The 26593-nt window shown below is 38.7% G+C and overlaps 2 protein-coding genes and 2 pseudogenes across 2 annotated transcripts; 3 read left to right on the forward strand and 1 right to left on the reverse strand.

The window, feature by feature from the left end:
* Window positions 1–3181: 3181 nt before the first annotated feature.
* Window positions 3182–4128, forward strand: LOC148755912 (olfactory receptor 5L2-like; annotated as a pseudogene).
* A 6376-nt stretch (window positions 4129–10504) lies between these two features.
* On the forward strand, window positions 10505–11437 carry LOC148755913 (olfactory receptor 4C12). Its single transcript, XM_088789974.1, has one exon. The coding sequence runs from the start codon at window positions 10508–10510 to the stop codon at window positions 11435–11437; it is 930 nt and encodes a 309-aa protein (XP_088646100.1). The 5' UTR covers window positions 10505–10507.
* Window positions 11438–15695: 4258 nt separating this feature from the next.
* LOC148755914 (olfactory receptor 4C46-like) lies at window positions 15696–16643 on the reverse strand (annotated as a pseudogene).
* Window positions 16644–25116: 8473 nt separating this feature from the next.
* LOC148755915 (olfactory receptor 4C12-like) lies at window positions 25117–26019 on the forward strand. Its single transcript, XM_088789975.1, has one exon. The coding sequence runs from the start codon at window positions 25117–25119 to the stop codon at window positions 26017–26019; it is 903 nt and encodes a 300-aa protein (XP_088646101.1).
* Window positions 26020–26593: the final 574 nt, after the last annotated feature.

The following is a 26593-nucleotide window of genomic DNA, read 5'->3' on the forward strand; positions in this document are numbered from 1 at the left end:
TAATCGAAATAGACTCATAGAAGCAAGAAGTAGAATGTGCTTGCCAGGGGCTGGAGGAGAGGGAAATGGAGAAATGTTGGTCTTCAGTCCATAATTCAGTTAAGGAAGATGAATACATTTTTAAGATGAAATGTACAACAATGTCCCTATAGTTAAAAACATTATATTGTATACCTGAATTTTTCTAAGAGGCTAAAACTTAAGTTCTCTCACCCTTAAAATAAATGAAAATGGTAACTATGTGAAGTAATGGATATGTTAATTAGCTTGATTTTGGTGATTATTTCACAATGTATATGTAATTATAACATCATGTTGTACACCTTAAATATATATATATATATATATATATATATATATATATATATATATATATATATAGTTAATTACACCACAATTTACAATAATAATTTTAATCAAATAAAACAATGTGGTAAAAAGAAAATATTTTTGAGTAAATAACGATAACTTTTGCTATACAAAAATTTTTGGAGGTTATGGCAATGATGGCGCATGGGGAGAAGTCATTTAAATAACCTTCTTATAGTTTAGGTTCTAAAGCTGCTGTTGTTTTTCTACAGGGTTCCCAATGAACCAGAATTACTCCAGAAATCAGTAATTAATTTCAATTGCTTGTTTTGAGGCCTCAAGAAAAAGGAGGCTATTTTCTTTGGGTCCCCGTTGCCCAGGGAGTGGAAGGAGATATACGAGTCTCAGCATGTCCCTCAAACGCATTCTCCAGAGGCAGAAGGGGGCTGCCTTTTCTACTAGCAGGTCTGTCTTTTCTAATAGCAGATCTGAGAAAATAGGGATATTCTTTGTATGAACGGTATTTAGAAAGTGCCCTAGATTCAGTTTTTCATGGGAAAAATGATTTTGGGGAAATTTTGAGCCACTGAGAACATTAATTATCTGGAACAGGAAGTGCTCACTTTCTACAGAATTTTGAATAGAGGGCCTGGCTCCTGAGCGCCTCCATAGCAGTGTCCCCGGAACTGTTTCCTGGGAGTGGGAGAAAGAAGGACCCTGAGAGTTTTCAGTATGTATCTCTCTGCTTTTGTGAATTTTTGAAAGAGTTGTGCAAGGGAGAATAGGCAGGAACTTAAATTTGAATGGAAAGGAAGAAAAATGAACCTTCTGGAGAAATCTACTAAATAGAAAGAGCTCAGAATAAGATTTTAGACCACGGGAAAAAAATATCTTCTGGCTCACACAGGCAAAATAAAAAAATATCTTGGAAGAAATTATAAGGAAGAAAAATTTACATACCACATTTGCCAGATTTAAAGATAATAGAAATTGTTGAACCCACGTAATAACATCATTTATTAGTTTTAAGTTAAACAGAAGAAATATGAAAATCTACCAGAATCAAGGAAATAAGGAATAGTTCTCAACAGCTGTTCACTATGCACCCCCACCCCACACCACCCCAACTGGAACATTTGACAATGTCTGGAGACTTTAAAAAATTTTTAATTGAATTTCTTGGGGTGACATTGGTTAGCAAAATTATACAGGTTTCAAGTATACATTTCTATAACCTGTCATCTATATATTGCGTTGTATATTCACCACCCAGAGTCAGTTCTCCTCCCGTCACTCTATGTTAGAGCCCCTTTACCCTCCTCTGCCATTCCCCTTGCTCTTGGTTTTGGGTTTACCAGAAACTAATTTCTTGTTTTCAGCCTGTATCATTAGGAAGACAATCTTCCAGGTATACATTCCTGGTTTAACTTTAAGTGGGCAAATAAATCAGGTGTTTTTTTGTCAGGTAATAAGAACACCATGACTTCAGGACGGATTTCACTTCTTCAAAAAATAATTCACGATGTGGAGAAAATGCCAGGTTATGCTCCAGTCCAGAGTCTCTTCACTTAGTTTTCATCACATATATGTGTATGACATCATGGGTGTATTCTTCCTGCTTTCCAGGAGAGAGGGCAGAGTTAAAGTCTCTCACCTTTCATATACCTTTTGTTTAAGAACAGGCTGAATGGTCGATCCCATTATATGGAATATTCAATGTAACCAATTCCCCCAAGCAAGTACTTGAGAGAAGCTGTAAAGTTTTCACTTACTCTTTTTCAATGTGGGTAAAGGATATTCTTTGTAGGGTTGTAGCCAAATCAAAGTATTAACATAGGATATTTCTACACTATGTATTTATACCTCAATATACACATTTTATTAAAATTTACATATATACAGCTAGTGCAGTAGGTATTATTTTTAAAATTACCATTTCTACATCATTTTAAATAATGTAACTTTCTGCCTAGATATGTTGTACTGTAGTTTAAGAATTGCTGTTTTCGACAATTTATTTACCCATTGTGAATATAATAAACAATGCTGCAGTGTAACTTTGTATATAGTATTTCACAATTTGTCAGTGTAATTACACATTTCTCATGACAGCTTGCTAAGAATAAAAATCTCCCATAAAAAAATATAAGACAACTTTTGTTATGTCAGGATTGTTAAGGCTTTCAATACCTAATTGCTTCCCAGAAAAACTTATACAAGAGTTATATCTTTCTGTGTCTCTATGGACATTGACCACTATTATTATGATTAATTAAATCATTTTGTTAATTTGACATGTGAAAATGATGATGGGTTTCAGTACATATTCTAATCTCTTTTTTAATTGGCCATAATCCAAATTTAGAGAGTACTCATGAGCCACTCATCTCAGATAAATTGTCACCCTCCCCAACAAGGGACTTGTACAGGACTTCACGCATTTGTGAATTTAGGCGACTGATCGACTGACCTGAATTAGTGTGTGTTATACAGGGTCACAGCAGCTGTTATCCTACTTCAACAGAACATACTATATTTTTCAGGGAGCAGGAGTTGATCTCACGTGGCTTTAAAAATACATCACTGCTTCTATTTTAAAGTCCATCAAAACACCTAACTTAACTGATCAACTCAATTATTGTGGAGGATGGCAGTTGGGAATCATGTAGTTTTTTGTCGATACTTTCAATTTGCTCTGTGAGATCCACTGAGACACGGAACATTTAGAATTATTTGACAATTATATATCAAATACAGTGTGTTTGACATCAGTATTATGTTTTCTTAATATAAATGTCTGTCTTCTCTGTTATTCCCATTTCAGAAGAAACACAAAACTTATTTGGTTTTCCAAACCTGACGTGTGGTGGAAATGGGGCAGGAGAACTGTACCATTGTGACAGAATTCATTCTTCTTGGGTTATCAGATGTCCCTGAGCTGAGAGTCTTTCTCTTCCTGCTCTTCCTTCTCATCTATGGAGTCACGTTTCTGGCCAACCTGGGCATGATTGCACTGATTCGGGTCAGCTCTAGACTTCACACTCCCATGTACTTTTTCCTCAGCCACCTGTCCTTTGTGGATTTTTGCTGCTCCACGACTATCGTGCCAAAGATGCTGTACAATATCTTAAACAAGGAAAGAACCATCTCCTTCCGGGGATGCATGGTGCAATTCAATTTTTTGTGTACAATTGCAATCTCTGACATATTCCTGCTGACTGTGATGGTCTATGACCACTTCTTGGCCATCTGTAGCCCACTGCTCTACATGGTCTCCATGTCCCAGAAACTCCGTATGGTGCTGGTGTCTGGCTGCTACCTGTGGGGGACTGTGTGTTCTCTGATTTGCTTGTCTTTAGTTCTTGAAATCCCATCCTATAGATCCAATGTGATTAACCACTTTTGTGATCTGCCCCGCTCTTATCTCTTGCTTGCTCTGATGTCACTATGAACGAACTCCTGCTGTACATTCTGGCCACATTCAATGAGGTCATCACCATCGTGATCATCCTCACTTCCTACTTGTTTATTGTCATCACCATCCTGAGGATGCGCTCTGCAGAGGGAAGGCGCAAAGCCTTTTCCACCTGTGCCTCCCACCTCACAGCCATCGTTGTCCTCCAGGGAACCATCCTTTTCACATATTGCCGGCCTGGTTCTGGCAACAATGTGGATACTGACAAAGTGGCCTCAGTGTTCTACACCGTCGTGATTCCCATGTTGAACCCTCTGATCTACAGCTTGAGGAACAAGGACGTGAAAGAAGCTCTCAGAAAACTGGTGGGCTCCAAATTCCTTTTTGAGAAGCTCTTGTTTTAGCTAGAGTCAGGGTTTCATCAGTGGACTTTAAAGATGACCTTGTTGGGATGGATGTGAAAGAAAAGTAAAATAGGGAAGGATTTTACATGTGGGAGAACTTTACATGCTCTTTTTGTTTTCCATGTTTCTGTATTATCATCCATTTCTTTTCCTTTTTATGGGCTGGTTCATATGCATCTACTGCCTTTGCTGTTGTTCTCCAATCTGTAATTGCTTGGAATGGCGTTTTGGAATGATTTTTTAGACTCTATGGTTTGGTTTGAGATTGTATAAATATATTTCTAATAAGGGGCACATAAAGAGACATGTCTTTTCATTATCCTTATTGATTGCAACCATTCTTGTTAAAGTGTCTTCATTTTTTTACATGGAATGAGTAGACATTTGTCTCACAGTCTGTTTTCTCATGAAAATTTAGAGTGAATTTTCTGTACTTTTATGTGCATTTTGTGGTATTACCTTTTAGTCATTTATGATTATTTTCTTTTTTGTTACTGCTTATATTTTAAGGTTATAATTTTGGCACAATAGAAAGGGTAAATAGACAATTTAACAAAAAGAATAGTTGAAGACTTCAATAACCCAAAATCTGTAAGGTAAGACAGCTAACCAGAAGTTCAATGAGGAAACAGAAGACTTAAACAATGCTATGTCATTACACCTAACAGATATCTATAGAATACTCCATTCAACAACTTCTCAAGTGCACATGGAACATTCTCCAGATTAGACCATACGCTAAGCCATTAAACAATGCTCAATAACTATAGAAGTAGAGATCATACAAAGCCTGTTCTCTCACTACGATGTAGTGAGATTAAAAATCACGACAGGAGGACATTTGGGAAATTCACGAAGATGTGGAAATTCAACAACATACTCCTGAACAACCAGTGGGTCAAAAAGGAAATCATGAGGAGAATTAGAAAATACTTTGAGATGAATGAAAATGAAAACATAGCATATCATAAACTATGGGATGCATCTAAATTAGTGCTTCATGGGAATGTTATAGCTCTAAATATCTATGTCAATAAACATAGTAAGATCTCGAATCAATAGCCTAACCTTCACACTTAAGATAAAGGAAAACAAAGAGCAAAATAAAAGCAGAGCAAGCAGAAGGAATGAAATAACAAAGACTAGAACAGAAACAAATGAATTAGAGAATAGAGAATAGAAAAATAACAAAACCAAAAGTGGGTTATTTGAAAAGATCGTGAAGTGACAAACCTTCGGCTAGATTGACTGAAAAGAGATGGAAGACTCAAATTACTAAAGTCATGAATGAAAGTAGGGACATTACCACCAAACTTACACAAATGAAAATGATTATAAGGGGATATGAACAGTTGTATGCCGACAATTTATATAACTTAGATGAAATGGACAAATTCTTAGTAAGACACAAACTACTGAAACTGACTCAAGTGAAATAGATAATCCAAATATACTTATAACAAGTTAAGAAATTGAACTAGCAATAAAAAAATCTTCCCACAAAGAAAAATCCAGAAAAATTTGGCTTCCTTTTAAGTGAATTTTATCAAACATTTATGGAAGAATTAACATCAATATTTTACAAACTCTTCTAAAAAACAGAAGAGGATGGACCACTTTGCAACTCCCTTTATAAAATCAGTATTACCCTGATATCAAAATTATTCAAAGATATCACAAGGAAACAAAACTACAACCAACATGTCTTATAAATATAGATGCAAAAATTCCAGTAAAATACTAGCAAACTGAATTCAGTAACCTATGAAAAAGGATTATACACCAAGACCAAGCAGGATTTATCCCTAGGACTGAAAGTTGGTTAATATGAGGTCAGGCAATTAAGTTCGCAAACTCATTCATGCTAGAAAAAGTGCCACATAACTCATTGCTGAATATTACTATATTCAGCTTCAAAGTTCTCCCCTTGGGAAGCTATGCACCGATGCCAGTGCCTAGTCCATCCTTCAAAGCAATTTTGGAACTCTTTCTGGAATGGCCATCAGAGCAGTCATCATGTTACCCTTGATGTTCTGAATGTCATCCAAACGTCTTCCTTTCAATATTTCCTTTATCTTTGGGTAAAGGAAGAAGTCATTGGGGGCCAGATCAGGTGAGTAGGGAGGGTGTTCTAATACAGTTATTTGTTTACTGGTAAAAAACTCCCTCACAGACAGTGCCGTGTGAGCTGGTGCATTGTTGTGATGCAAGAGCCATGAATTGTTGGTGAAAAGTTCAGGTCATCTAACTTTTTCACATAACCTTTTCAGCACTTGCAAATAGTAAACTTGGTTAACTGTCCAATAAGTACAAATTCATAATGAATAATCCCTCTGATATCAAAAGAGGTTAGCAACATCAGTGCAACAAGTTAGCGAACTTAATTGTCAGACCTCGTGTAGGAAAATCAGCCAATGCAATACACCATACTAGCAGAATAAGGGACATAATGCTTAGTAATGGCAGGTGCTGTTATTACTATTTCTTCCATTTCTCCATCCACTGCCTATCTATACATTTAAATATAGCAGGTGCTTCAGCTCTTACAATATATGGTTTAAACACCACCCTGCCCTCTACACTGCTGAGTTCTTGCTTCACTCTGTGTTTGCAAGATGGCAGAATACAGTTGCCTGTTTCAATCTCCACTATCCTAAGGATATGTGTGAAGAAAATTTGAAGAAATTTTTTGCCTGGGGAAGACTTATTTCATTGAGTGGCCAGTGGAATTCCTAAACTTCCAAAAAATAATCAATAAAAAAGCATAAAAAATGATCTTTTTATATTTTTGCATCACGAGTTGGCACTAGGATTTTACCCTTCATTTGGTCCCCAAGTCTAGATATCACTCTGCCTGAAAATATATCAAATTGCAAGGTTTCTATGAACAGAGTATATCCTGGTGTGTTCATAGTACAGTTTAGAGACTGACTCATTATCTTAACCTGTGGTGACCTCAGCCTGTGAGGAAATTTCCTCAGGGATATGCAACCTGATTAAAAGCCCATGTTGTTGTTCACACAGCATTTAGAGCCCTTCGTGTCCCAGTTCATGATGCCCAAGGGCTTCTAAGAGGAGTGCTTTATCCCATAATCTTCTAGACCAGGAACATAGGCTGTTGATATATCAACTTAAATGCAGGGAGAAGAACCAGTCAGGTGAAGATGTGTTGTTCACAGTGGGATTCTCCCAAATACCTGTTTCTAAGGTGAAATCTTTAAAAAAAACAGAGATAATTAATTCCTCGGAGTGTAAACCTTAGATAGAAAGCGAGGTCCTTTAATGTACTCAGTAATACTCAAGAAGTTATTTTGTTATTGTAAGAGCAGAATGCGAGAGTGTGATTAAGTGATGGAAATATTTGTGTTACTTGTTCTGTGACTATAGAGAAGATCAGAAGATTCTCCTTAGTACCTGAGGACGGTGGGTTTCAACTTCAACAACTCATTTTCTTGTCCCCTGACTCGAATCTCAAGGTATTGGAGCTTTGAAAGTGCTGGATGAATCCGTTTGAATAGATTTGTGCCATGTTCACATTTCTCTGCTTCCTATAATATTGTTCAGTCAGGGGCTTGAAAAGTAACATTACACAGTATGATGTTTGAACAGCTACATATAATGGTTATTTCTGATTCCTGAACACATTGGGTATTTTCCTTAACTGCAGCGGTAACCACGGTAAGTTAACCAGGATGGCTGATTTTTAATCCAGTTTCTCACATTTCCATTTTCTACCAACAGGTTCATAATTAAAACCATTGAAGCATTACTTTCTGATATTTGATGGGGGATCACTTTGAGATGTTTTAGGATATTTTGCAGAAGTATTTGTTCTCCCCACTGTATGTGAATATATCTATGTTATCAGGAATAGGTTTACATTTTATGGATGCCTGAGTAAATGTCTAGGCTTCTGAGTGTGGAGATAATGCAATAGTGTAGCAGAGTGGAGTTGGATGGGTCACTGAGGGTTTTCTACAGGGGGTGGACATATGGTGTGAAGGCTTGGATAGTCAGAGATTGGCTTATGTATAGTCACTCATTTCCTTGAAACAATGCTCTGACTTTGATAATTTACAGGGATGAAGGAAGAGGGGGGTGAATCCCACCTTGTACTGATAGGAGGAGATAGCAACAAATGAGAAGAAAGTGGCAAAACCTAGGCAAGCTGAGACAGGGTGTGTAACATTCTGTGGCAAAAACAGGTTAGCATGGGACAGAGGAGAAGGACAGCATCTGGATTCTGTTTCTCGAAGGAAATCTTCAGTCCTAACACTGAAATCCATAAGAAAAATGAATTAAAATATAGGATCTTTGAGGCAAGAATGCACCTTCTATATTAAACTCCAGGCTCAGGGACACTTTTTTTTCTGACTCTGTTCAAACTTTCTTGGATCTTGTTCCAACCAGGTAAGATCTTATGTCTGCTACAGTGGATTGTCATCCTAACAATATGACTGAAGTTCTGCATCCCTGAACTTAGCCCTTTTTTCAGAGAGTCAAGATAGGTATTGCTAAAAATAAGAGTAAAAGTTAATTCTCTTTGTCACCTTGAATACACTTTTGTTAAGGCATCTTAAGGGAGGTCAGATGTGGTGAGAAAAAAATTACTGTGTTGGGCATTAGAAGACAATATACTTGCATTTTGATACTAATCAATTAGCTGTGTTTCCTTGGACTTTGCTTCTCTGGGCCTCAGTTTCCTTATCTTTAAAGAGCGTATTGGTTGATAAAATGCAAAATTCTGGAGCATTTTTAATATACAACAATTCTAGGGTCTTGTCCAGTGGATCCTCAACTCATTACCATCTGACTCTCCATTTTGTACATTAGCAAAAGCACTGCCATGGATTTCATATGGTCCCAGGTACTGGCTTTAGGTACCAACAGACTTATCCAAAGTCTGACATTGCTGATTCTTAGAATCTGATTCCTGGATCTGTACTGGAGAGGTACTAAGTGTTCAGGAGCTAGAGACAGCCTGGATTTGAATATGGGTTCCTCTGCTTTTTTATCATTATGACTTTGGGCAAGTCATTTATCTCCTCCTAGCCACAGTTTCCTTTTGTTTAAAATATAGACAATACTGTACCCATTTCAAAGCATCGCTGTGAAGATTAAGTGACATAATGCATGTAAAATACTTAGTATTGTGCCTACCACTTGGCAAATACTCAACAAAAATTAACTATCATTATAGGAACTACATGGTGTGACAATAAGTCTCTGCATGCTATAAGAAGATGGAAAAGCAGAGTTATAATAAAAGTTTCCATTTCAAAATGCTCGAACTTGTGGAATATAAACAATTAGCAAACATTTTTCTCCTTGGAAGACATAGGTATTCTTAGGTCCTTGCCTTTCAATTGCAGTCTGAGGGCCCTTTTATTAAAGGTCAGGGACATCCTGCTAGATCAACGCTTTTCTACATTTCTCATTTAAACACATCTGGGTATTAGCAGATTTGAGTAGTAATAGGCACACTCTTGGTCTTTGAACTAGGACAGAAAAAGAACTGATCTGTGTGTGTCTGTCAGTTAACAGAGGACATAAAAAAAATTCGTTTTGGCGTAAGACCAAGCTGTTTCTGTGTGGTGTGGGACAAAAGGAGGCAGATGAAAATTGAAAAAGAGAAGTGTTTTAAAAATATATTCCAGTTACTTCAAAATTTGCAAGAACCTGAAGTAATAAATGAAATAGTGATGATGAATGAGTCAAGTCTGTGATTTTCTGTCTGATTTTGATCATGCAATCTGACCTTTGGCACAGACCTTCAGGAAGTTAAACAAATGTATTAGTAGTCAGTTGTTGGTTCTCCCAAGGGCCATCTCCTCTAGAGAAGAGGTGGCAATTAGATGTGCGCAACCTTCTTCTCAACCTTCTTCCTTGTGCCTGGAAGGATTCTCTGATGCAGTGGGCCATCCAGAAGGGTGTCCACTATGTGGGGCCTTGGAACTCTAAGGCTGGCTTCTCAGTGAAACATTTGTGGATCATCTGGAAGAGGTTTCCTTTCCATGTGCCTCATGATGTACGTTGCCCTCATGTAAGAGGGACAAGTCATCTTACCCTTTACTGCCTTTGTGCTTTAGGAATACACTAAGATACAGGGAATAAGGGAATCTGAGGTCCAGAAAAAATGAAAACCAATAATGTCAAACTTAGTTTGAAATACTATCTTAAAGCTTAACCCAGTGACAGGTGTATTCCTCATCAAGTAAATGGGAAATGGACTTTGCATTAAACTTAATAGGTTGATTATACAGGTTTGACTTATTGATTATTAGTATCAATGATGTAAATTCCTTTTTCTTTCTTTCTTTTTTTTTTTTTTTAAGGCAAGGCATTCATTCCTGGAGTTTTTATCACCTACATCACACAGATGGAGAACAAAAGGAATGTGACTGAATTCATTTTAATAGGTCTTACACAGAACCCCCAAATGCAGAAAGTGGTGTTTCCAGTATTTTTGGTTCTATACGTGGTAACGCTCTCAGGCAACCTGCTCATTGTGGTTACCATCACCACCAGCCGGGCTCTGAACGCCCCCATGTACTTCTTCCTGACCCACCTGTCCCTGATAGACACAATTTATTCTTCTTCTTCAGCTCCTAAGCTGATTGTGGACTCACTTCACGAGAAGAAAATTATCTCCTTCAATGGATGTATGGCTCAAGTCTATGCAGAACACATTTTTGGTGCTGCAGAGATCATCCTGCTGACAGTGATGGCCTATGACCGCTACGTGGCCATCTGCAAACCTCTGCACTACACGGCCATCATGAGCCACCAGGTGTGTGGCCTCCTTGTGGGAGTGGCCTGGGCTGGAGGATTTCTCCATGCAACCGTTCAGATCCTCTTCATTGTCTGGCTGCCCTTCTGTGGCCCCAATGTCATAGATCATTTCATGTGTGACTTGTATCCTTTGTTGAACCTTGTCTGCATGGACACTCATACCCTCGGTCTCTTTGTTGCTGCCAACAGTGGGTTCATCTGCTTGTTAACCTTCCTCCTCTTGGTGGTGTCCTATGTGGTCATCTTGCGCTCCCTAAGCACCTACAGCGTGGAGGGGAGGTACAAAGCCCTCTCCACCTGTGTGGCTCACATCACTGTGGTCGTCTTGTTCTTCGTGCCCTGCATGTTTGTGTATCTGCGCCCAGTAACCACGCTGCCCATTGATAAAGCTGTGGCTGTGTTTTATACTATGGTGGCCCCTATGTTAAATCCCTTAATCTACACCCTCAGAAATGCTGATGTAAAAAATGCTATAAGGAAGCTGTGGAGGAAAAAAGTGACTTCCAATAATGATTAAACAGAATCATTGAGCATTGCCGATAGATGTTCTGGGGGCAGAGCCCCAAAGTGCAGTTTCCAGGCTCTCGGCTTCACATAGAAAGCTGCTGGCTCAGGTAGTAAATGGCCATCAACTGTGATTGGATGGCCATCAGCTGTGGCTAGTTGGCCATCAGCTGTAACCAGTGAGCCATTGGCCACTAATATAACTGCTGTGGCTATGCTAGCAGAAAATGGAGGCTAGCAACAAGATGGTGGCTGAGCTAGCAAGAGCTGATTGCAGAGGTGGATGCCGCCAGTGAGAATATAGTAGTATGACTCCCCTACCTATGGCTCCGTGGGTGTTCCTTTTTGGCCTCACCATATCCTGTGTTCTTGTGCAGGGAGCGGGAGCAGAGATCCTGCAGGCCACCCCACACGACAAATGGCGCAGCGAGCAGGGTCTCCCGCATGACAGAAGTAATGGAGGTAATCTAGTGTAAGCTCTCGATCTATAGATGAAGAGATCGACACTGACAAGGTGTCGTGCGGGGTGGCCTGCGGGGTGGCCTGCGGGGTCTTTGCTCCCGCTCCCCATACAAGAACGCAGGATATGGTGAGGCCAAAAAGGAACACCCACGGAGCCATAGGTAGGGGAGTCATACCACTATATTCTCTGGCGGCACTATACTCTCACTGGAGGCTGGATCCACACTGTCCGCAAACCGCCATCCACGCTTGCCAGCCCAGCCACCATCTTCTTGCTAGCCCCCATTTCTGCTAACGTAGCCACAGCAGTTATATTAGTGGCCAATGGCTCACTGGTTACAGCTGACGGCCAACTAGCCACAGCTGATGGCCATGCAATCACAGTTGGCCATTTACTACCTGAGCCAGCACCTGTCCACGTGAGGCCGAGAGCCTGGAAACTACTTTCTGGGGCTCTTCCCCCACACAAGGGGTTGGACAATACTTGGAAACAGCCACTTAAGCACAGAGCAAAGCTTATGACTGCAACCCAGACTTACTGTCTCCCATCCCAAGTCTTGTCATCATAATTTACTGCTTCTTAATAAATAAATATTTATCTATTACCTGGAAATCTGAAATATCTTTAGAAGCTACATGGTATGAATCTAGAACATTGGACTGGTATTAAAATAATGTTATTATGTAACATTGAGAAGAGGTCACTGCTGGGATGCCAATCTTTTGGGGAAGGTGTAGTAATTGCCCATTGGATGGTGAAGTTCGGTTGTTTGCTTTGGGCCAGAACTAGTTCATGGCAGCTGAATAGAGACTGGCATGCAAGAAAGGGACTGGCAAGCTAGGAGCTTCCCTCGGAGTGCTGGTGGGCTGAGGCTGGTGAACAAGGAGCTGTGGCCTGGATTGCTAAGCAGGGAACAACCCTCTTGGGTGCAGGTGGACCAAGGCTCTCGTCATTCATTGGCCACTGGTAGGCTCTGGTATACTGGGGCCCTGAGCTGTTAGCAGCCCAAGCACACAGCAGCAGCGGACGTGGGTACACTGGCCCGGTGAAGGGGACTAGAGCTGGATGCAGCAGAGTCTACCAAACTCTGCATCCTGACTGGCACCATCAGAGTTTGGGCCTCCATCCTTTCACACCCAAATCATTACCGTAATCTCCTAACAGCTCTCCTGCTGTCAGTCTTGTCCCCTTCAATCCATTTTCCATACTGTAACTAGAGTTATCCTTCGAACTCTCAGCTCTAACTGCATCACCCATCAGCTTAAAAACACCTTTCAATATTTTCTCCATGGCACTGAGCATTGAGCCTTAACACGATTATGAAACCCTTTTCAGTCTATTCTTGTCTCTCCGGCTTCATGTCTGGCCATTTACCCTTTACAAATTCAGTGCCTAGCACTCAGTAGGAGGTTCAGTAAATAATTGTTTAATGGAGGGATGAATTAATAACCCAGGCTCACTTGAATTGATTAGGTTTTCTGCATGATCTTTTCACCTCGTGGCCTTTGTTATGTAGCCCATCTCCTAGGACACTCTCCTCCAACTGATGCCTGTTCACTCTGTCAGCTGACTCCTTTTCATCCATTGGGTCCCGTTTTTGATGCCTTTCATCTAGAAATCTTTTGTTTGTTTGTTTGTTTTTATTTCTTTTTATTTTATTGGGGAATATTGGGGAACAGTGTGTTTCTCCAGGTCCCATCAGCTCCAAGTCGTTGTCCTTCAATTTACTTGTGGAGGGCGCAGCTCAGTTTCACTCTTTAGTTGCAGGGGGCGCAGCCGACCATCCCATGTGGGAATTGAACCAGCAACCCTGTTGTTCAGAGCTCGCACTCTAACCAACTGAGCCATCCAGCCACCCCTAATATGTTTTTTTGTTGTTTTTTAATTAGTTTCAGGTGCACAAGACAAAGCAAAACTTAGACGTTTATCATTTATATCCCTCACACTGTGTGAACCCCCCTCCCCCCATCCACTATCCCTCTGTACGTTCCCAAAACCTCTCACCTTCCCCTTATCCCCACCCCCCCACCCCTCTAGCAACGCTCTGTTTTTCCTCCATGTTTCCAAAACTGTCTCTGATTAGTTCATTCACTTATTCTTTTCTTTAGATTCCGCATATAAGTGAGATCATATGGTATTTGTCTTTCTCTTTCTGACTTATTTCACTTAACATAAATCTAGAAATCTTTTGGTGACCCTGCAGGTCTTTGTTGTGTAGCCCTCTGATGTGGGTTTATGGTACTCTGTGCCTCCCCTGTTGAATTTCTTATAACACTGTGTTGTAATTCTCTCTCTCTTGGGAGATTTTCAGTGGCTCTTAAGCTCTGAGCAGGCAGGAACATAATTTCTTTTTATTCACCGTGGAAGCCGCAGCAACTATCAACATGCCTGATACATACCTTGGGCTCAAAAATATTTGTTGATGAATGAATGAAGGACAGAAAGGAAAGCAATATATTTATCCTGAAATTGCTTTGTGTATAGATGGAGACACACATTTTTTAAAACAGCTTTTAATAATGAAATGTTACAAACAAGGAAACTGTTTAACAGAGCATTATAACATACACAGCTCAGCTCATATTCATATGATAGTAAAATCTTATTGAGAGCAGGGAAAATATCAAGGTCAACTATTCGCTTATATGCTGAGAATTGTAGTTTCAATTTCTGTGTCATCCTCTGTTTAAGCAGGAGTAAAAGCAAATTGTAGTACCTTAAGAGGCTTCACCAGAGTTCTCCTTAGAGTTGAAACAGATAATTGTAGGAAAGAATTCCCTAGCCTCTAATACTACTGTCTTCATTTTATTGAATTTATCTTCCTTTAGACATTCATTCATTCATTCATTCATTCATTCAATATTTATCATGTACCAAACATTGTGCTACCTTGTAAGAACTATTGTTATATAGCAGGCAAATGCTTCATAGAGTATGGCTGTATATTTAATAAGTAAAAATTCCTCTATGACATCAAAATGTTCTTTTATTTGAATCATTACTCCTTCTGATGGGTTATCAGCATAAGATGAGTGATCTGAGCATTACAAAATGATTCTATAATGTGCAAGGAAATTTGGAAACATGGTGTAACCTTCATTTCCTACCCATCAGAAGTTAGATGCTGATGCTTTTATAGCCCTAAAGTAGTTACATACCATAATGTTACAGGCAACATGTGACAATCGTTATATATAAAAACAAGCGCAGTTATTAATTAAACATTATTAGATTTTTAGTTATAGATAATAAACTAATATATATGTCAGTCCAGCATAGTCCCTGGCTCAATTAACAGTAACTAGTATAGTTATCTGATCTTTCTATCACCATGACTGGCAGTTAACAGCAGTTAAAGGCATGATCTGGGAAATCAGTCCATTCTGGTTACTGGCTTTCCAATGTTTCTGTTTTGGTACCTTCCTTCCCTTTCTGTCAATTTTCTCATCTATAAAATGGTGATAATAGCAGTGCCTACCTCCTTGGATTCTTATGGAAAGTACTGTTCAATAACAAGAAATTCTATTATTTCTTTAGTTTGTTTTTAGGAGGAAAGCCTATGAATCCATCGACATGGTCAAAGCTAGTAAAACTAAACCCTAATTTGGTAGTATTCTTAAATATACGAAGAGTAGTCCTGGGTTATGCTTTTCTCTCTTTCCTTGCACCCATTTCTGCTTTCCTCGAGGCAGGATCTATGATTTATAGCAATAATTTTTCTTTATCCGATAAGTGTTTCTTGCTGAGATCATCCAAAATGTGCTTTGGATCTTTGCCTCAGTTGAATCAAGTTTGGAATCCAGCACATTTATTTGTCACCTGAAACAGATTTCCTACTACACAATTTCCTAATGGCGTTTTTCACCTGGGCATTTCTCAAGGTATAGATGAAAGGATTTAGCATGAAAGTTATGATAGTGCAGAATACAGCAACTGCTTCATCAGTTGATAAAGAAGCTGCGGGTCTCATATACACAAATATGCCAGGCACAAAAAATAAGATGACCGCTGTGATGTGGGAGACACGGGTGGAGATGGCTTTATGCCTCTCCTCCAAGCTGTGGGTCCTCAGGGAGGGCAGAATGACCACACAGGGGGCCATCAAAGTGGAGGAAGTTTGACAGACAGATGAAACCACTGTTGGCAGCCACAAAGAGCCCTAGGGAGTGGGTATCAATGCACGTCAGATTGAGCAAAGGGTTCAGATCACAGATAAAGTGATCTGTGATGTTAAGGCCACAGAAGGGTAATCTGAAGATGAGGAGATCTCTTGTATGGGTGCATGAAGAAAGCCGCCCAACCATACCACTCCCATGAGCAGGCCCTGCACCCCAATGGTTGTGTAGTGCAAACACTTGTAGATGTAGTGCCGATTCATGATGGTTGTGTAGTGCGAGGGCTTCCAGGTGGCCACATAATGATCAAAAGCCATCACAGTAAGCTGGATGCCCTCTGAACCTCCAAAGAATGTTCCCCGGAGATTTGGGTTATGCATCTGTTGAACAGAGTGGTCTTCTTTTCATGAGGTGAGTCTACGATCAGTTTGGGGGTCAGAAATAGCAGGCATAAGAGAAGGAGAGATACACATGGGGGAGCACAGTGATGGGCTGACACTGATTCTGACCACGATGAGCACATTTCCAACCACAGTGATGGTGCAGATGACAAAAAACACAACAAATCTCATTTTCTGCATCTTTGGAGTCTCTGTCAGCGCCAGTACAAGAAACTCTGTCACATTATTCCTATTCTCCATGTGTTTCATGTGATGGTTAATTACATCACCTGAAAAGGAACAATTTTTATTAATGAACTCTTGGATTTATTAAGCGTTCTATTCTAATATATCATAAATTCTTGGATTAGTTTGCATTCTGAATTCTTTTGAGGTGTGTGTGTGTGTTGGAAAGAAAGATTTTGAGTTCTTGAAGATGACTCGCATTGCCGCCCAGATGAAGTCTTTGTCATGATTATAGACACAAGGAACTTTTGTAAACACACCGGCAAGAGACCACCTGTGCACACTTAATTGTCCCAGATGAGCAGGGGTCTAAGGTGAAGTAGCAGATTGCACATAGAGAGGCAGCCAAGCCTGAAAAGGGAAATGGTAAATGGCTGTAAAGTCTCTAAGTGCAAAGCTTCAGCACTTTTTCTTTGACCTTGAGGAAATGTGGAACCTTGGAAGCTCATTGAGAATATGAGTGAAAGGATGAAGAGGAATGTGAAGAAGGGAGAATCTTAGATATTATTCTAGTAAAGATCTGTGTGTTTTGGATGAAATGGGCTGAGGTTCAGGAAGGAGGTGGAAGGCAGACACATGAATTCTGGTAGCAGACCGTTTATAGTAGTTGAAAAAGGAGTGATGGCCCTGGTGACAGGAAGGTAAAGAATGGATACACGAGCTACATAAAGTAATCATAATGCGTGTTTCCTAAGTCCAGTGACTTCATAATAGCTAATGCTTTGTACTTTTAAATGATTGATTGCTCTGTGCGTGGTATAGTAGCAAGCGCTTTTGCATACGATCACTTCTCATACAACAACCTGTGTGGTTCGTATTGTATTATCCATTTTGCAGATGAGGAAATAACCTGAGATTAATATCAATAATGATAATGATGATGATGATATTAACTAAAACTTCCATAAAAACACTGTGTTTCAAATGTTTTTTGTTTTTTTTTGCAGACATTTGGTTATTTAATCCTCACTGCAAACCTACGAAAGAGTTACTATTTTCATTTTTATATTTATTTTACACATTAGAAAATAGAAGGCTCACACCGAACGATCAAGCAGCTAATAAAGGGGGCAGAGCCTAGTTTACATGAGGTTATGCTTGTTAATTTTTTTACTCTAACTTCTTAACTAATGCCCTTTCTTATATAAGACATAATGTTGATATTACCGTAATAATTATAATTACTTTACCACTACTTCAGACGTAAGTTTATATGGAGTTACTTCATCAGTGAGTGAGCGTGCGCACGTGCACACACACACGCACACACACACACGCACACACACAATGACATGTGTGTGGAACTCCCGAATGTTAAGGAAAATGTGGTACTGCTTTCATTCAACAGCCCTTTTATCTTGTCCTCTCCTTTAGCCCCAAGTAGTCCCTCCTATATCCCCCTCTAAAATACGGTCCCCCAGAATCTTCCACAGAATATCAAAAATAATTATCCCAGTGGTTAAGTGTATTAGTTTGAGAACCAGGAAGACCAGGTTAGAATCCTGCTTGCAATGTTTGTTTTATCTAGGGTGCATTACTTTGGCACTTACACCCTCGTTCCTCATCCATAAAGTTATCATATCCACCTCACAGGTTGTTATGGGCATTATTTAAGGTTTGAAGAATTGGAGTGATGATGAAATAATCTGTTGCTATATCTGAGAAGTGCTGAAAAGTAATTAGTACTATAACTGGAGAGTCACAATCTTTAATAAGCACCAGAACTATTGAAAACTTACCTCAGCTGTCTTAGATGATCTTAATGATGTTTGGGGTGTTCAGAAACAATCCCATATTCAAACTGACAGCCTTTTGTCATAAGTAACTTTCAATATGAAAGATATGTCACAGAATTCATTGTCAAATGAATAGTTAAGAAATTGTATATATTAATCATATGCAATTTTTTGGTAAATCAATGATACCTCAATACATCTGTTAAAAAAAAAGAAAGTGTTCTTGTGAGTCTAAATTTTTCCATGTAGCCTACCCTAAAGCATCAAAACTTTCTCACAGAAAACTTTTTGAAACCTGTTTTCTGGATTGGAATTTAAAATAGGTTCACTTGAAATACTATGGAGAAATGATCTTAAATAAATGGCTTCCGTCCTGCTGGGCAACAGACAGCCAGTGTGGCAGAAGCACATTCAAGGGGTTCGCTCGGCCTCTGATGAATCTTGCTCTGGAGAGGTGACCAACTACAGAAACATTTTCACCTTGGCCTGTGTAGACATGAAAGACGTTTCCATAAACCTTCCAGGATCTTGTCTTATAGCTGTTGTTTTCTTTCCCAGGAATTAATGATAGAAAGTATTTCATCCTTTTCTAGTTTTCTTTTTTTAAAAAAAGAGTTTTAGAAGGATTGGTATTAATTCTTCTTTAAATGTTTCATAGAATTCACTAGTAAAATCCATCTTGTCCTGGACCTTTTCTTTATTTTTTATTTATTTAATCTCTGCACTTGTTATAGGTGTGGTCACATTTTCTATTTTTTTTTCATGTTGATTTGATAGTTTACATGTTTCTAGAAATTTTTTCATTTCATCTAGGGTATCTATCTGTTGATGTAAAATTGTTCATAGTATTTTCTTATTTAAAAACAATTCCTGAAAATTTGCTAGTGATGTTCTCACGTTCATTCCCGATTTTAGTAATTTAGTCTTCTCTCTTGTTTCTTGGTTCCTCTTCTAAAGATTTTTCAATTTTGTCAATCTTTTCAAAGAACCAAACTTTTAGTTTTGTTGATCCTGTTTGTTGCTACTCTCTATTTGATTTTATCTACTCTAATAGTTATTTCTTCCTTCTGCTTGCTTTTCGTTTAATATTCTCTTCCTTTCTGATTCATTAAGGTGAGCTCTTTTTCTTTTATAATGTAGGCATTTACAGACACAAACTTCCCTCTGAGTCCTGCTTTCATTGTATTCCCTTCGTTTTGGTATGTTGTAGCTTTTAAAAATTTTAAAAATATTTCAATTATAATTGACATTCAATATTATATGAGTTTCAGGTGTACAGCATAGTGATTACATATTTATATAACTTATGAAGTGATTCCCCTTCCGCCCCCCTGCATAAGTCTAGTACCCACTGGGCGCCATACAATTATTGCAATATCATGGGCTGCATTTCCTATGCTGTACTTTACATCCCTGTTACTATTTTGCAACTATAAACTTGTACTTCTTAATCCCTTCTTCTTTTTCACCCTCCCCCCCACTCCTCCTCCCATCTGGTAACCATCAGTTTGTTCTCTGTATCTATGAGTTTATTACTATTTGTTTATTTTGTTCTTTAGAGTCCACATATGAGCGAAGTCACATGGTATTTGTCTTTCTCTGTCTGACTTATTGCACTTAGCATAAGGCCCTCCAGGTCCATCCATGTTGTCACAAATGGTAATATGTCATTCTGTTTTGTGGCAGAGTAGTATTCCTTGTGTGGTTTCAATCCTTTTAAATTTCTTGAACCTTGTTTTGTGACCTAAGGTGTAGCTTGTCCTGAATAATTTTTCATGTTCACTTGAGAAGAACATGCATTTCAGTGTGTTTGTGTTCTACTTGTTTCTGTTAGGTATAGTGAGCTTATATAAATCCTTTGTTCCCTTATTGATCTTAATTCTTATTGTTCTATAAATTATTGAAAGTGGGATATTGAGATCTATAACTCTTATTGTAGAACTGTCTATTCCCCCTCATTTTGTCAATGTTTGCATATGTGTTATAATGGCATCACCCCTTTATGCATTGATGTTAACATTAGAGTGTCTTGTTTTTTCTCTTGTAACCATTTTTGTCTTAAAGTCTTTTTTTGTCTGATAATTATATAGCCCCTCCATCTCACTAGTTACTATTTGCATATAGTCTTTTCAATCATATAGTAAACAAAAGTTACAAACCACAAATACCAACATCAGTTGTGAAGCACCACCAGGAGTGTGGCCTGAGTCCGAAGCATGTACCCCAAGGTCCAGCCACAGTCGTCTTCCACGCTCGAGGCCTGTGGAGCAAGAAGCTCCAGGGAGAGAGGGTGACTGTGTTAGTTGTTCTGTGATGGGAAATAATTCACGGAGAATGTCTGAGATCGTCGATTTCTTTAGTCACTTGAAAACCTATTTTTGAAGTCATAGTGGAAAGTTTGAGATGCTGTTTTTGTTGTTGTTGTTGTTGTTGCTAATACAAATATCACTGCTGTTCATTAATTGTTTTTAACTGGGGGTCTTTTATTTAATCCTCAAAAAAATGACCTGCATTATTAGTCCCATTTTGAAGATGAGAAAAAGTGAGGCTGACAAAGTTTAAGTAACTTATTTTAAGGTAAGAAAACATCCACAGCACAGCTTATATTAGAGAGTGGGTCTGTGTTTCTTCAGTGTCTGCGTGCTTTATTTAACTAAGCTGTCTCTGTTCATTTTGGTGAGTCAGTTATAACGGGGGCTTTTCAGTTGTTTGAGGTGTTTTAACTTTTCTGCTTAAATAATTTCAAGGTAATTGATACTGTGTTTCCCCGAAAATAAGATCTAGCCGGACCATCAGCTCTAATGCGTCTTTTGGAGCCAAAATTAATATAAGACCCTGTCTTATATTAAAATAAGACCGGGATGGGGCCTTATGTTAATTTTTCCTCCAAAAGACGCATTAGAGCTGATGTCCAGCTAGGTCTTATTTTTGGGGAAACACAGTAGTGACTACGATAGCGTATAGTGCACTTGAAGATATGTTTGGAAAAGTACAATTGATTGGATGTAGCTCAGAGCAGGATGGAATCACACATGCACCTGAGGCTCACTTAGGTGCCTTGTTCACTGTTCACCAAGTGATGAGAGTCCAGCTCTGTCTCTAAACTATTAACCTTTTCAGGCTCTCCATTACTTATCTCATCTAGACCTTGGAGAGTGTTCTGTTTGTTTGTTTTCAACTTCCACGTCGCTTCCTTACGAATACTTTCCCTGAGCCCTTCACCTGCACTCCTGTTTAAGCCCTGTCTCCATTACACAGACATACAGCATTCTGCCTTTTTTTAAAGTGCTCACCACTTTTGCTTTTTTAAGTAGCTGAGTGCTTGTATCCTGAGGACAGAGACACAATCTGGGCTGTGTATTTTAATTTCTCCCCTGCCACACTATGCCCTTCGGATCCTGGGCAAATTACCTAAATACATAGTGCCTCAGTTTCTTCATTTATAAAATGGGAATAATAGTGCCATCACAAAGGATTCTTCACATGATGTGTTTAATACCAGGCCTGGCATACATCACTCAATAGTTAGTTACTGTCATGGTTATTGTACAGCAACACTGCATGGTACGTTTTAGAGGTTCAATGAACATCCATTGGGAAAAAGAAAGAAATGAAGAATCCAGGTTCTGATTGCAGCCTGATGGTCCTCCTAGTTCTACAGGTGAATTCTAACCCTTGTCAAAATGTCATTCTCTGGTCAGAGGGACCATGGGAGGAAGGGAGAGGCATTCGGTTGCCATCTTGGCAAAGACTCCTCAAGTTAATTACTCCTCCCTTGAGGAAATAGCAGAGAGGTGAGTTACCCACATGAATAAAGCCCATGTCTCTTTGTTGTGAGAATTAAAGACGTTGAGAAGGTGAGACTGAGAATTTCTTTGCGGAGTGAACAACAAAGGGGAAGTCTCTCCCTGACCCTCTAGACATGGGGTCCTAGAGAAGTGGTGGGAGAAGGCAGGGGGAGTCTCATGGACCAGTCTCGTGGCTCTGCTTGAGAAAAGGCTGGGAGAATTGGCTTTAAGAGATGTCTCATCCAAGACACCTTTAATCAACTGCTGATGTTTTGGTAACTGGATTTGCTTTCCTAGCTTTAAAAATGTCTACTGTATTCTGAGGGCTTGAATCAAATCTATCAGCCCAAATTCTATATAAAAAAGTTAAAAGTACAGATTTCTATGAGTCCCATAAAATGGAAATGTGCTAAGGCTGCTGAAATCTAACCCTTCTCTCCAAAATCCAGATTGCTTTTAAATACAAAGTACATGTGTCTACTATCTAGGCTAGTTTATTATACGGACAAGTTGGGCCAGGGTTAGAAGTCCTAGAGACACACAGGATGTGATGAGCATTGGTATGTAGGAGAAGCACAGTTTTCTTCTTTGTGATTTTACCTCAGCATTTTATTTTCTGGAAATACTTTATTTTTTTTTTCCACAGTAAATTAACATGACCATGACTCTGATTGCATATACCTTGGATTAAAGAAAATCTCGAGAAGTTTATTTTAAGTATTATCGACTCTGCAAAGAACCAATTCATAACAAGTCAATAGTTTATAACCTGCAATATTGAGTTGGGCAAAAATAACTTTTTGCTGACCAGTTTGTATGTAAGGATAACCTATGGTTTGTGTATTTGTCAATTTTTTTCCTGTTGATCCTAATGACCATAATCAACATGAGAGTTTGATAGAAAGTTTGGATTTCAAATGCAACACTTGTTGGAAATATTATAAAATTGTCTTTATTAGGACTCTGTAATGTGTCCATTTTTCTCCTCTTCTTTCTCTTGTTTTTCTCTTTTCTGGTCTTTGTTTTACATTGCTTGTCATCCCCTCCTCTTCTCTCCCCTCCCCCCCTCCCCTCTTCTGTATTTCTCTCTCCACATTCCCTTTCTCATTCTTACCAAATGTTTTATAATATCAAATACTGGCCAGCACTGTGGATATAAAAATGAATAGATCATAAAACTAGTAAGGCACACTATTCTACAAAGCATTTATTTAAATAATGAACTGGATCTAAATTAAGGTTCGTTTCCTGGAAAACTCCATACTCATTATAGAGTCAAATTTGGAAAGACTACATTTTTAATGTATTAGAATACTCGTGTATCTTTAGGAAATGAATCAATGAAACGAATAAACAACAAATCCCACAAAACAAATAAGCAAACTAAATAATAATTCAGTCTTTATGTTAAATAATTTTTACATAGCTTACTTAAAATGTTTTTTTCTCTTTATCTGATGACCTTTCTTTTTGACATTTATCCTTGTTTTCTTTGATCTCCTTTTCTCTTCACTTGGTTAGCATATGTTTTTGGAAACTGTCTTTTGGAGACGTTCAGAGGAAGTTTTGAAAGTTTTGTTTAGTGATACTCACATGAAAACAGTAAAGCATATAACGATAATAATAATAAGTTTAAAATGATTTAATTTTCACAGCAATCCTAAATATAGGCATATTTATCCCTCCTTTAATAGATGAAAAATTGAAGCACAGATAGATAAAATAAATAGTTACATAGTTAATAAGGGGTAGATCCCCAAACTAAGACTTTGGATTTTTTTTTATTAGTTTCAGGTGTATAAAGCAACGTAATGATTAGACATTTACACCCCTCACAAAGTGATAACCCTACCAAACCTACTACCTGCCTGACACTGTAGCAGCTATTACAATACCATTGATTATATTCCCTATGCTATACTTTATATCCCATGACTATATGTATATTTAATTACAATTGACATTTAATGTTATTTTATGTTAATTTCAGGTGTACAGTGCAGTGGTTAGTCATTTATATAATTTATGAAGTGATTGGCCTAATAAGTCCAGTACCCATCCGACACCACACAGTCTTTACAACATTATTTACTACGAGTATATGCCCCATACTGTATATCACATCCCTGTGCTAAGGCTTTGGATTTGAAGTCGATTTCTCTTTCCTTGGACTTTAATGTGTTTCTCCTTTTCCCTTTCTCTTTTCTTTCTCTCTCATGTTCTTTCTCTCTGCCTCTTTTTTCCTTCTTTTTACCTCAGTAAGTGCTTAATGAGTGATTACATTTTGGCCAGCATCAGAGATAGCAAAAAGGAATAAGATGGCATTTGTAGTAAGGCCAGTTTTTGCCTTCAAGGACCCACATGTTGAATAAAGAGAGAGAGGAGTGTGGGGCAACATGGCAAGTGCTATAATGGATGCCGGAGCCTGAGACTGGAAGGAGGTAGCAACGTCATTTTTCAGAAAGCTTCCAGATAGGCAAATGAGGGAAGAGGATGGCTCATGAAAGAATCTTTCTATGTCTTTGAGTCTTTTTATTTGATTTAAATAGTAGAACAAATTGGATTTGTCACTGATAAATATGTGCCACCATTTCGGTGGTAAAATTCATTAGCTTTGGGTGTTTGTGAATGTACGGCCACATATACGGCCACATCCTGGACTGTCTCCTCATACTTGATGCATAGTAGTTTTCAAGTTTCACATTTTTTGTTGTTGTAGAAAATTAAAAACAAATCATGAAATTAAAAAGAACAAAATCAATAACACCTATATTGTCATGTGTAAGAATAAAAGAAATGAAGTTGTTGATATGGTTTTGCATTTGTTTTAGACTTCTGCAAAAATGAATGAACAAGGCACTGCATGAATATATTTATTAATTAAGTGAAGGAGTCACTATGAGGTCGAGTGTCACTTTCTTTTTAGGGAAGTCACCTGTCACCTGAGCTGAATTGACAGAGAGGATGAATAATGTGACGGAATTCATTCTCCTGGGCTTGACTCAAAATACGGAGCTTCAGAAATTCTCATTTCTTGTGGTTTTAATGGCCTTCGTGGTCACCTTGGCAGGCAACCTGCTCATTATTATCACTGTCAGCACCAGCAGGGCCCTGCGATCCCCCATGTACTTCTTTCTGTCTCAGTTATCCCTAATAGATGTCTGCTTTTCTTCCTCTATTACCCCTAAAATGCTAACCGACAGTCTGACTGTGAGAAAAATCATCTCATTTAGGGGGTGTATGACTCAAGTCTTCATTGAGCATCTTTTTGGTGCTGCTGAGATCATCCTGCTGATAGTGATGGCCTATGACCGCTACGTGGCCATCTGCAAACCTCTGCACTACACGGCCATCATGAGCCCACAGGGGTGTGGCATCCTTGTGGGAGTGGCCTGGGCTGGAGGATTTCTCCATGCAACCGTTCAGATCCTCTTCATTGTCTGGCTGCCCTTCTGTGGCCCCAATGTCATAGATCATTTCATGTGTGATTTGTATCCTTTGTTGAAACTTGTCTGCATGGACACTCACACCCTCAGTCTCTTTGTTGCTGCCAACAGTGGGTTCATCTGCTTATTAACCTTCCTCCTCTTGATGGTGTCCTATGTCGTCATCTTGCGCTCCCTAAGGACTTACAGCCTGGAGGGGAGGCACAAAGCCCTTTCCACCTGTGTGGCTCACATCACTGTGGTCGTCTTGATGTTTGTGCCCTGCATTATTGAGTATCTGCGCCCAGTGACCATGCTGCCCATTGATAAAGCTGTGGCTGTGTTTTATACCACGATAACTCCTATGTTAAATCCTTTAATCTACACCCTCAGAAATGCAGAGGTGAAAAATGCTGTGAAGAAGCTCTGGATGAAAAGTTGACTTCAATGGAGAAATTAGCGCAGCAGTATAAAATGACTTTCTGTTTTAAGTGGCAAAGAGAAAATAACATAATTTCTATGGTTTAGGATGAATTGAACACTATATGTAAATGTGTGTTGATCAAAATTTGTTAATGAAAATATTCCACTTAAATTTTTTTATTACCCCTTTGGTTGTCAAACTTTGGTGTCCTTTCACAATCAGTTGAAATTCTTGTGAAAATACAGAATCCCAGGTTGTACCTCTCAAAATTCTAATTGAATAGGACTGCTGGTGGATTGGCATATCTGTGTTTTAAACAAATTATCCAGAGATTTCTAAGGAGGTGATCTAAGCAGATACACGCTAAGCAGCAGTGCTATAGATTGTGTTGTAGCCTCAGCCTATTAACGGATCATCTTATCACGGTATTTTTGGGAAATGTCTTTCATAGCAGATGCTATGAGAATCATGAAACTCTCAATTCTTCATAAATTATACAGTGGAAGCTCAGTACCTTCGCAATTGCGAAACAAAACATAGTGTTCTCTGAAAATAGAAATGGGTTTTGTACTTGTTCTCTGTCTTTTTATAC

This window comes from Rhinolophus sinicus, chromosome 14 (genome assembly GCF_057876585.1).
Source record: "Rhinolophus sinicus isolate RSI-liver-muscle chromosome 14, RSI-T2T, whole genome shotgun sequence".
Classification (NCBI taxonomy): domain Eukaryota; kingdom Metazoa; phylum Chordata; class Mammalia; order Chiroptera; family Rhinolophidae; genus Rhinolophus; species Rhinolophus sinicus.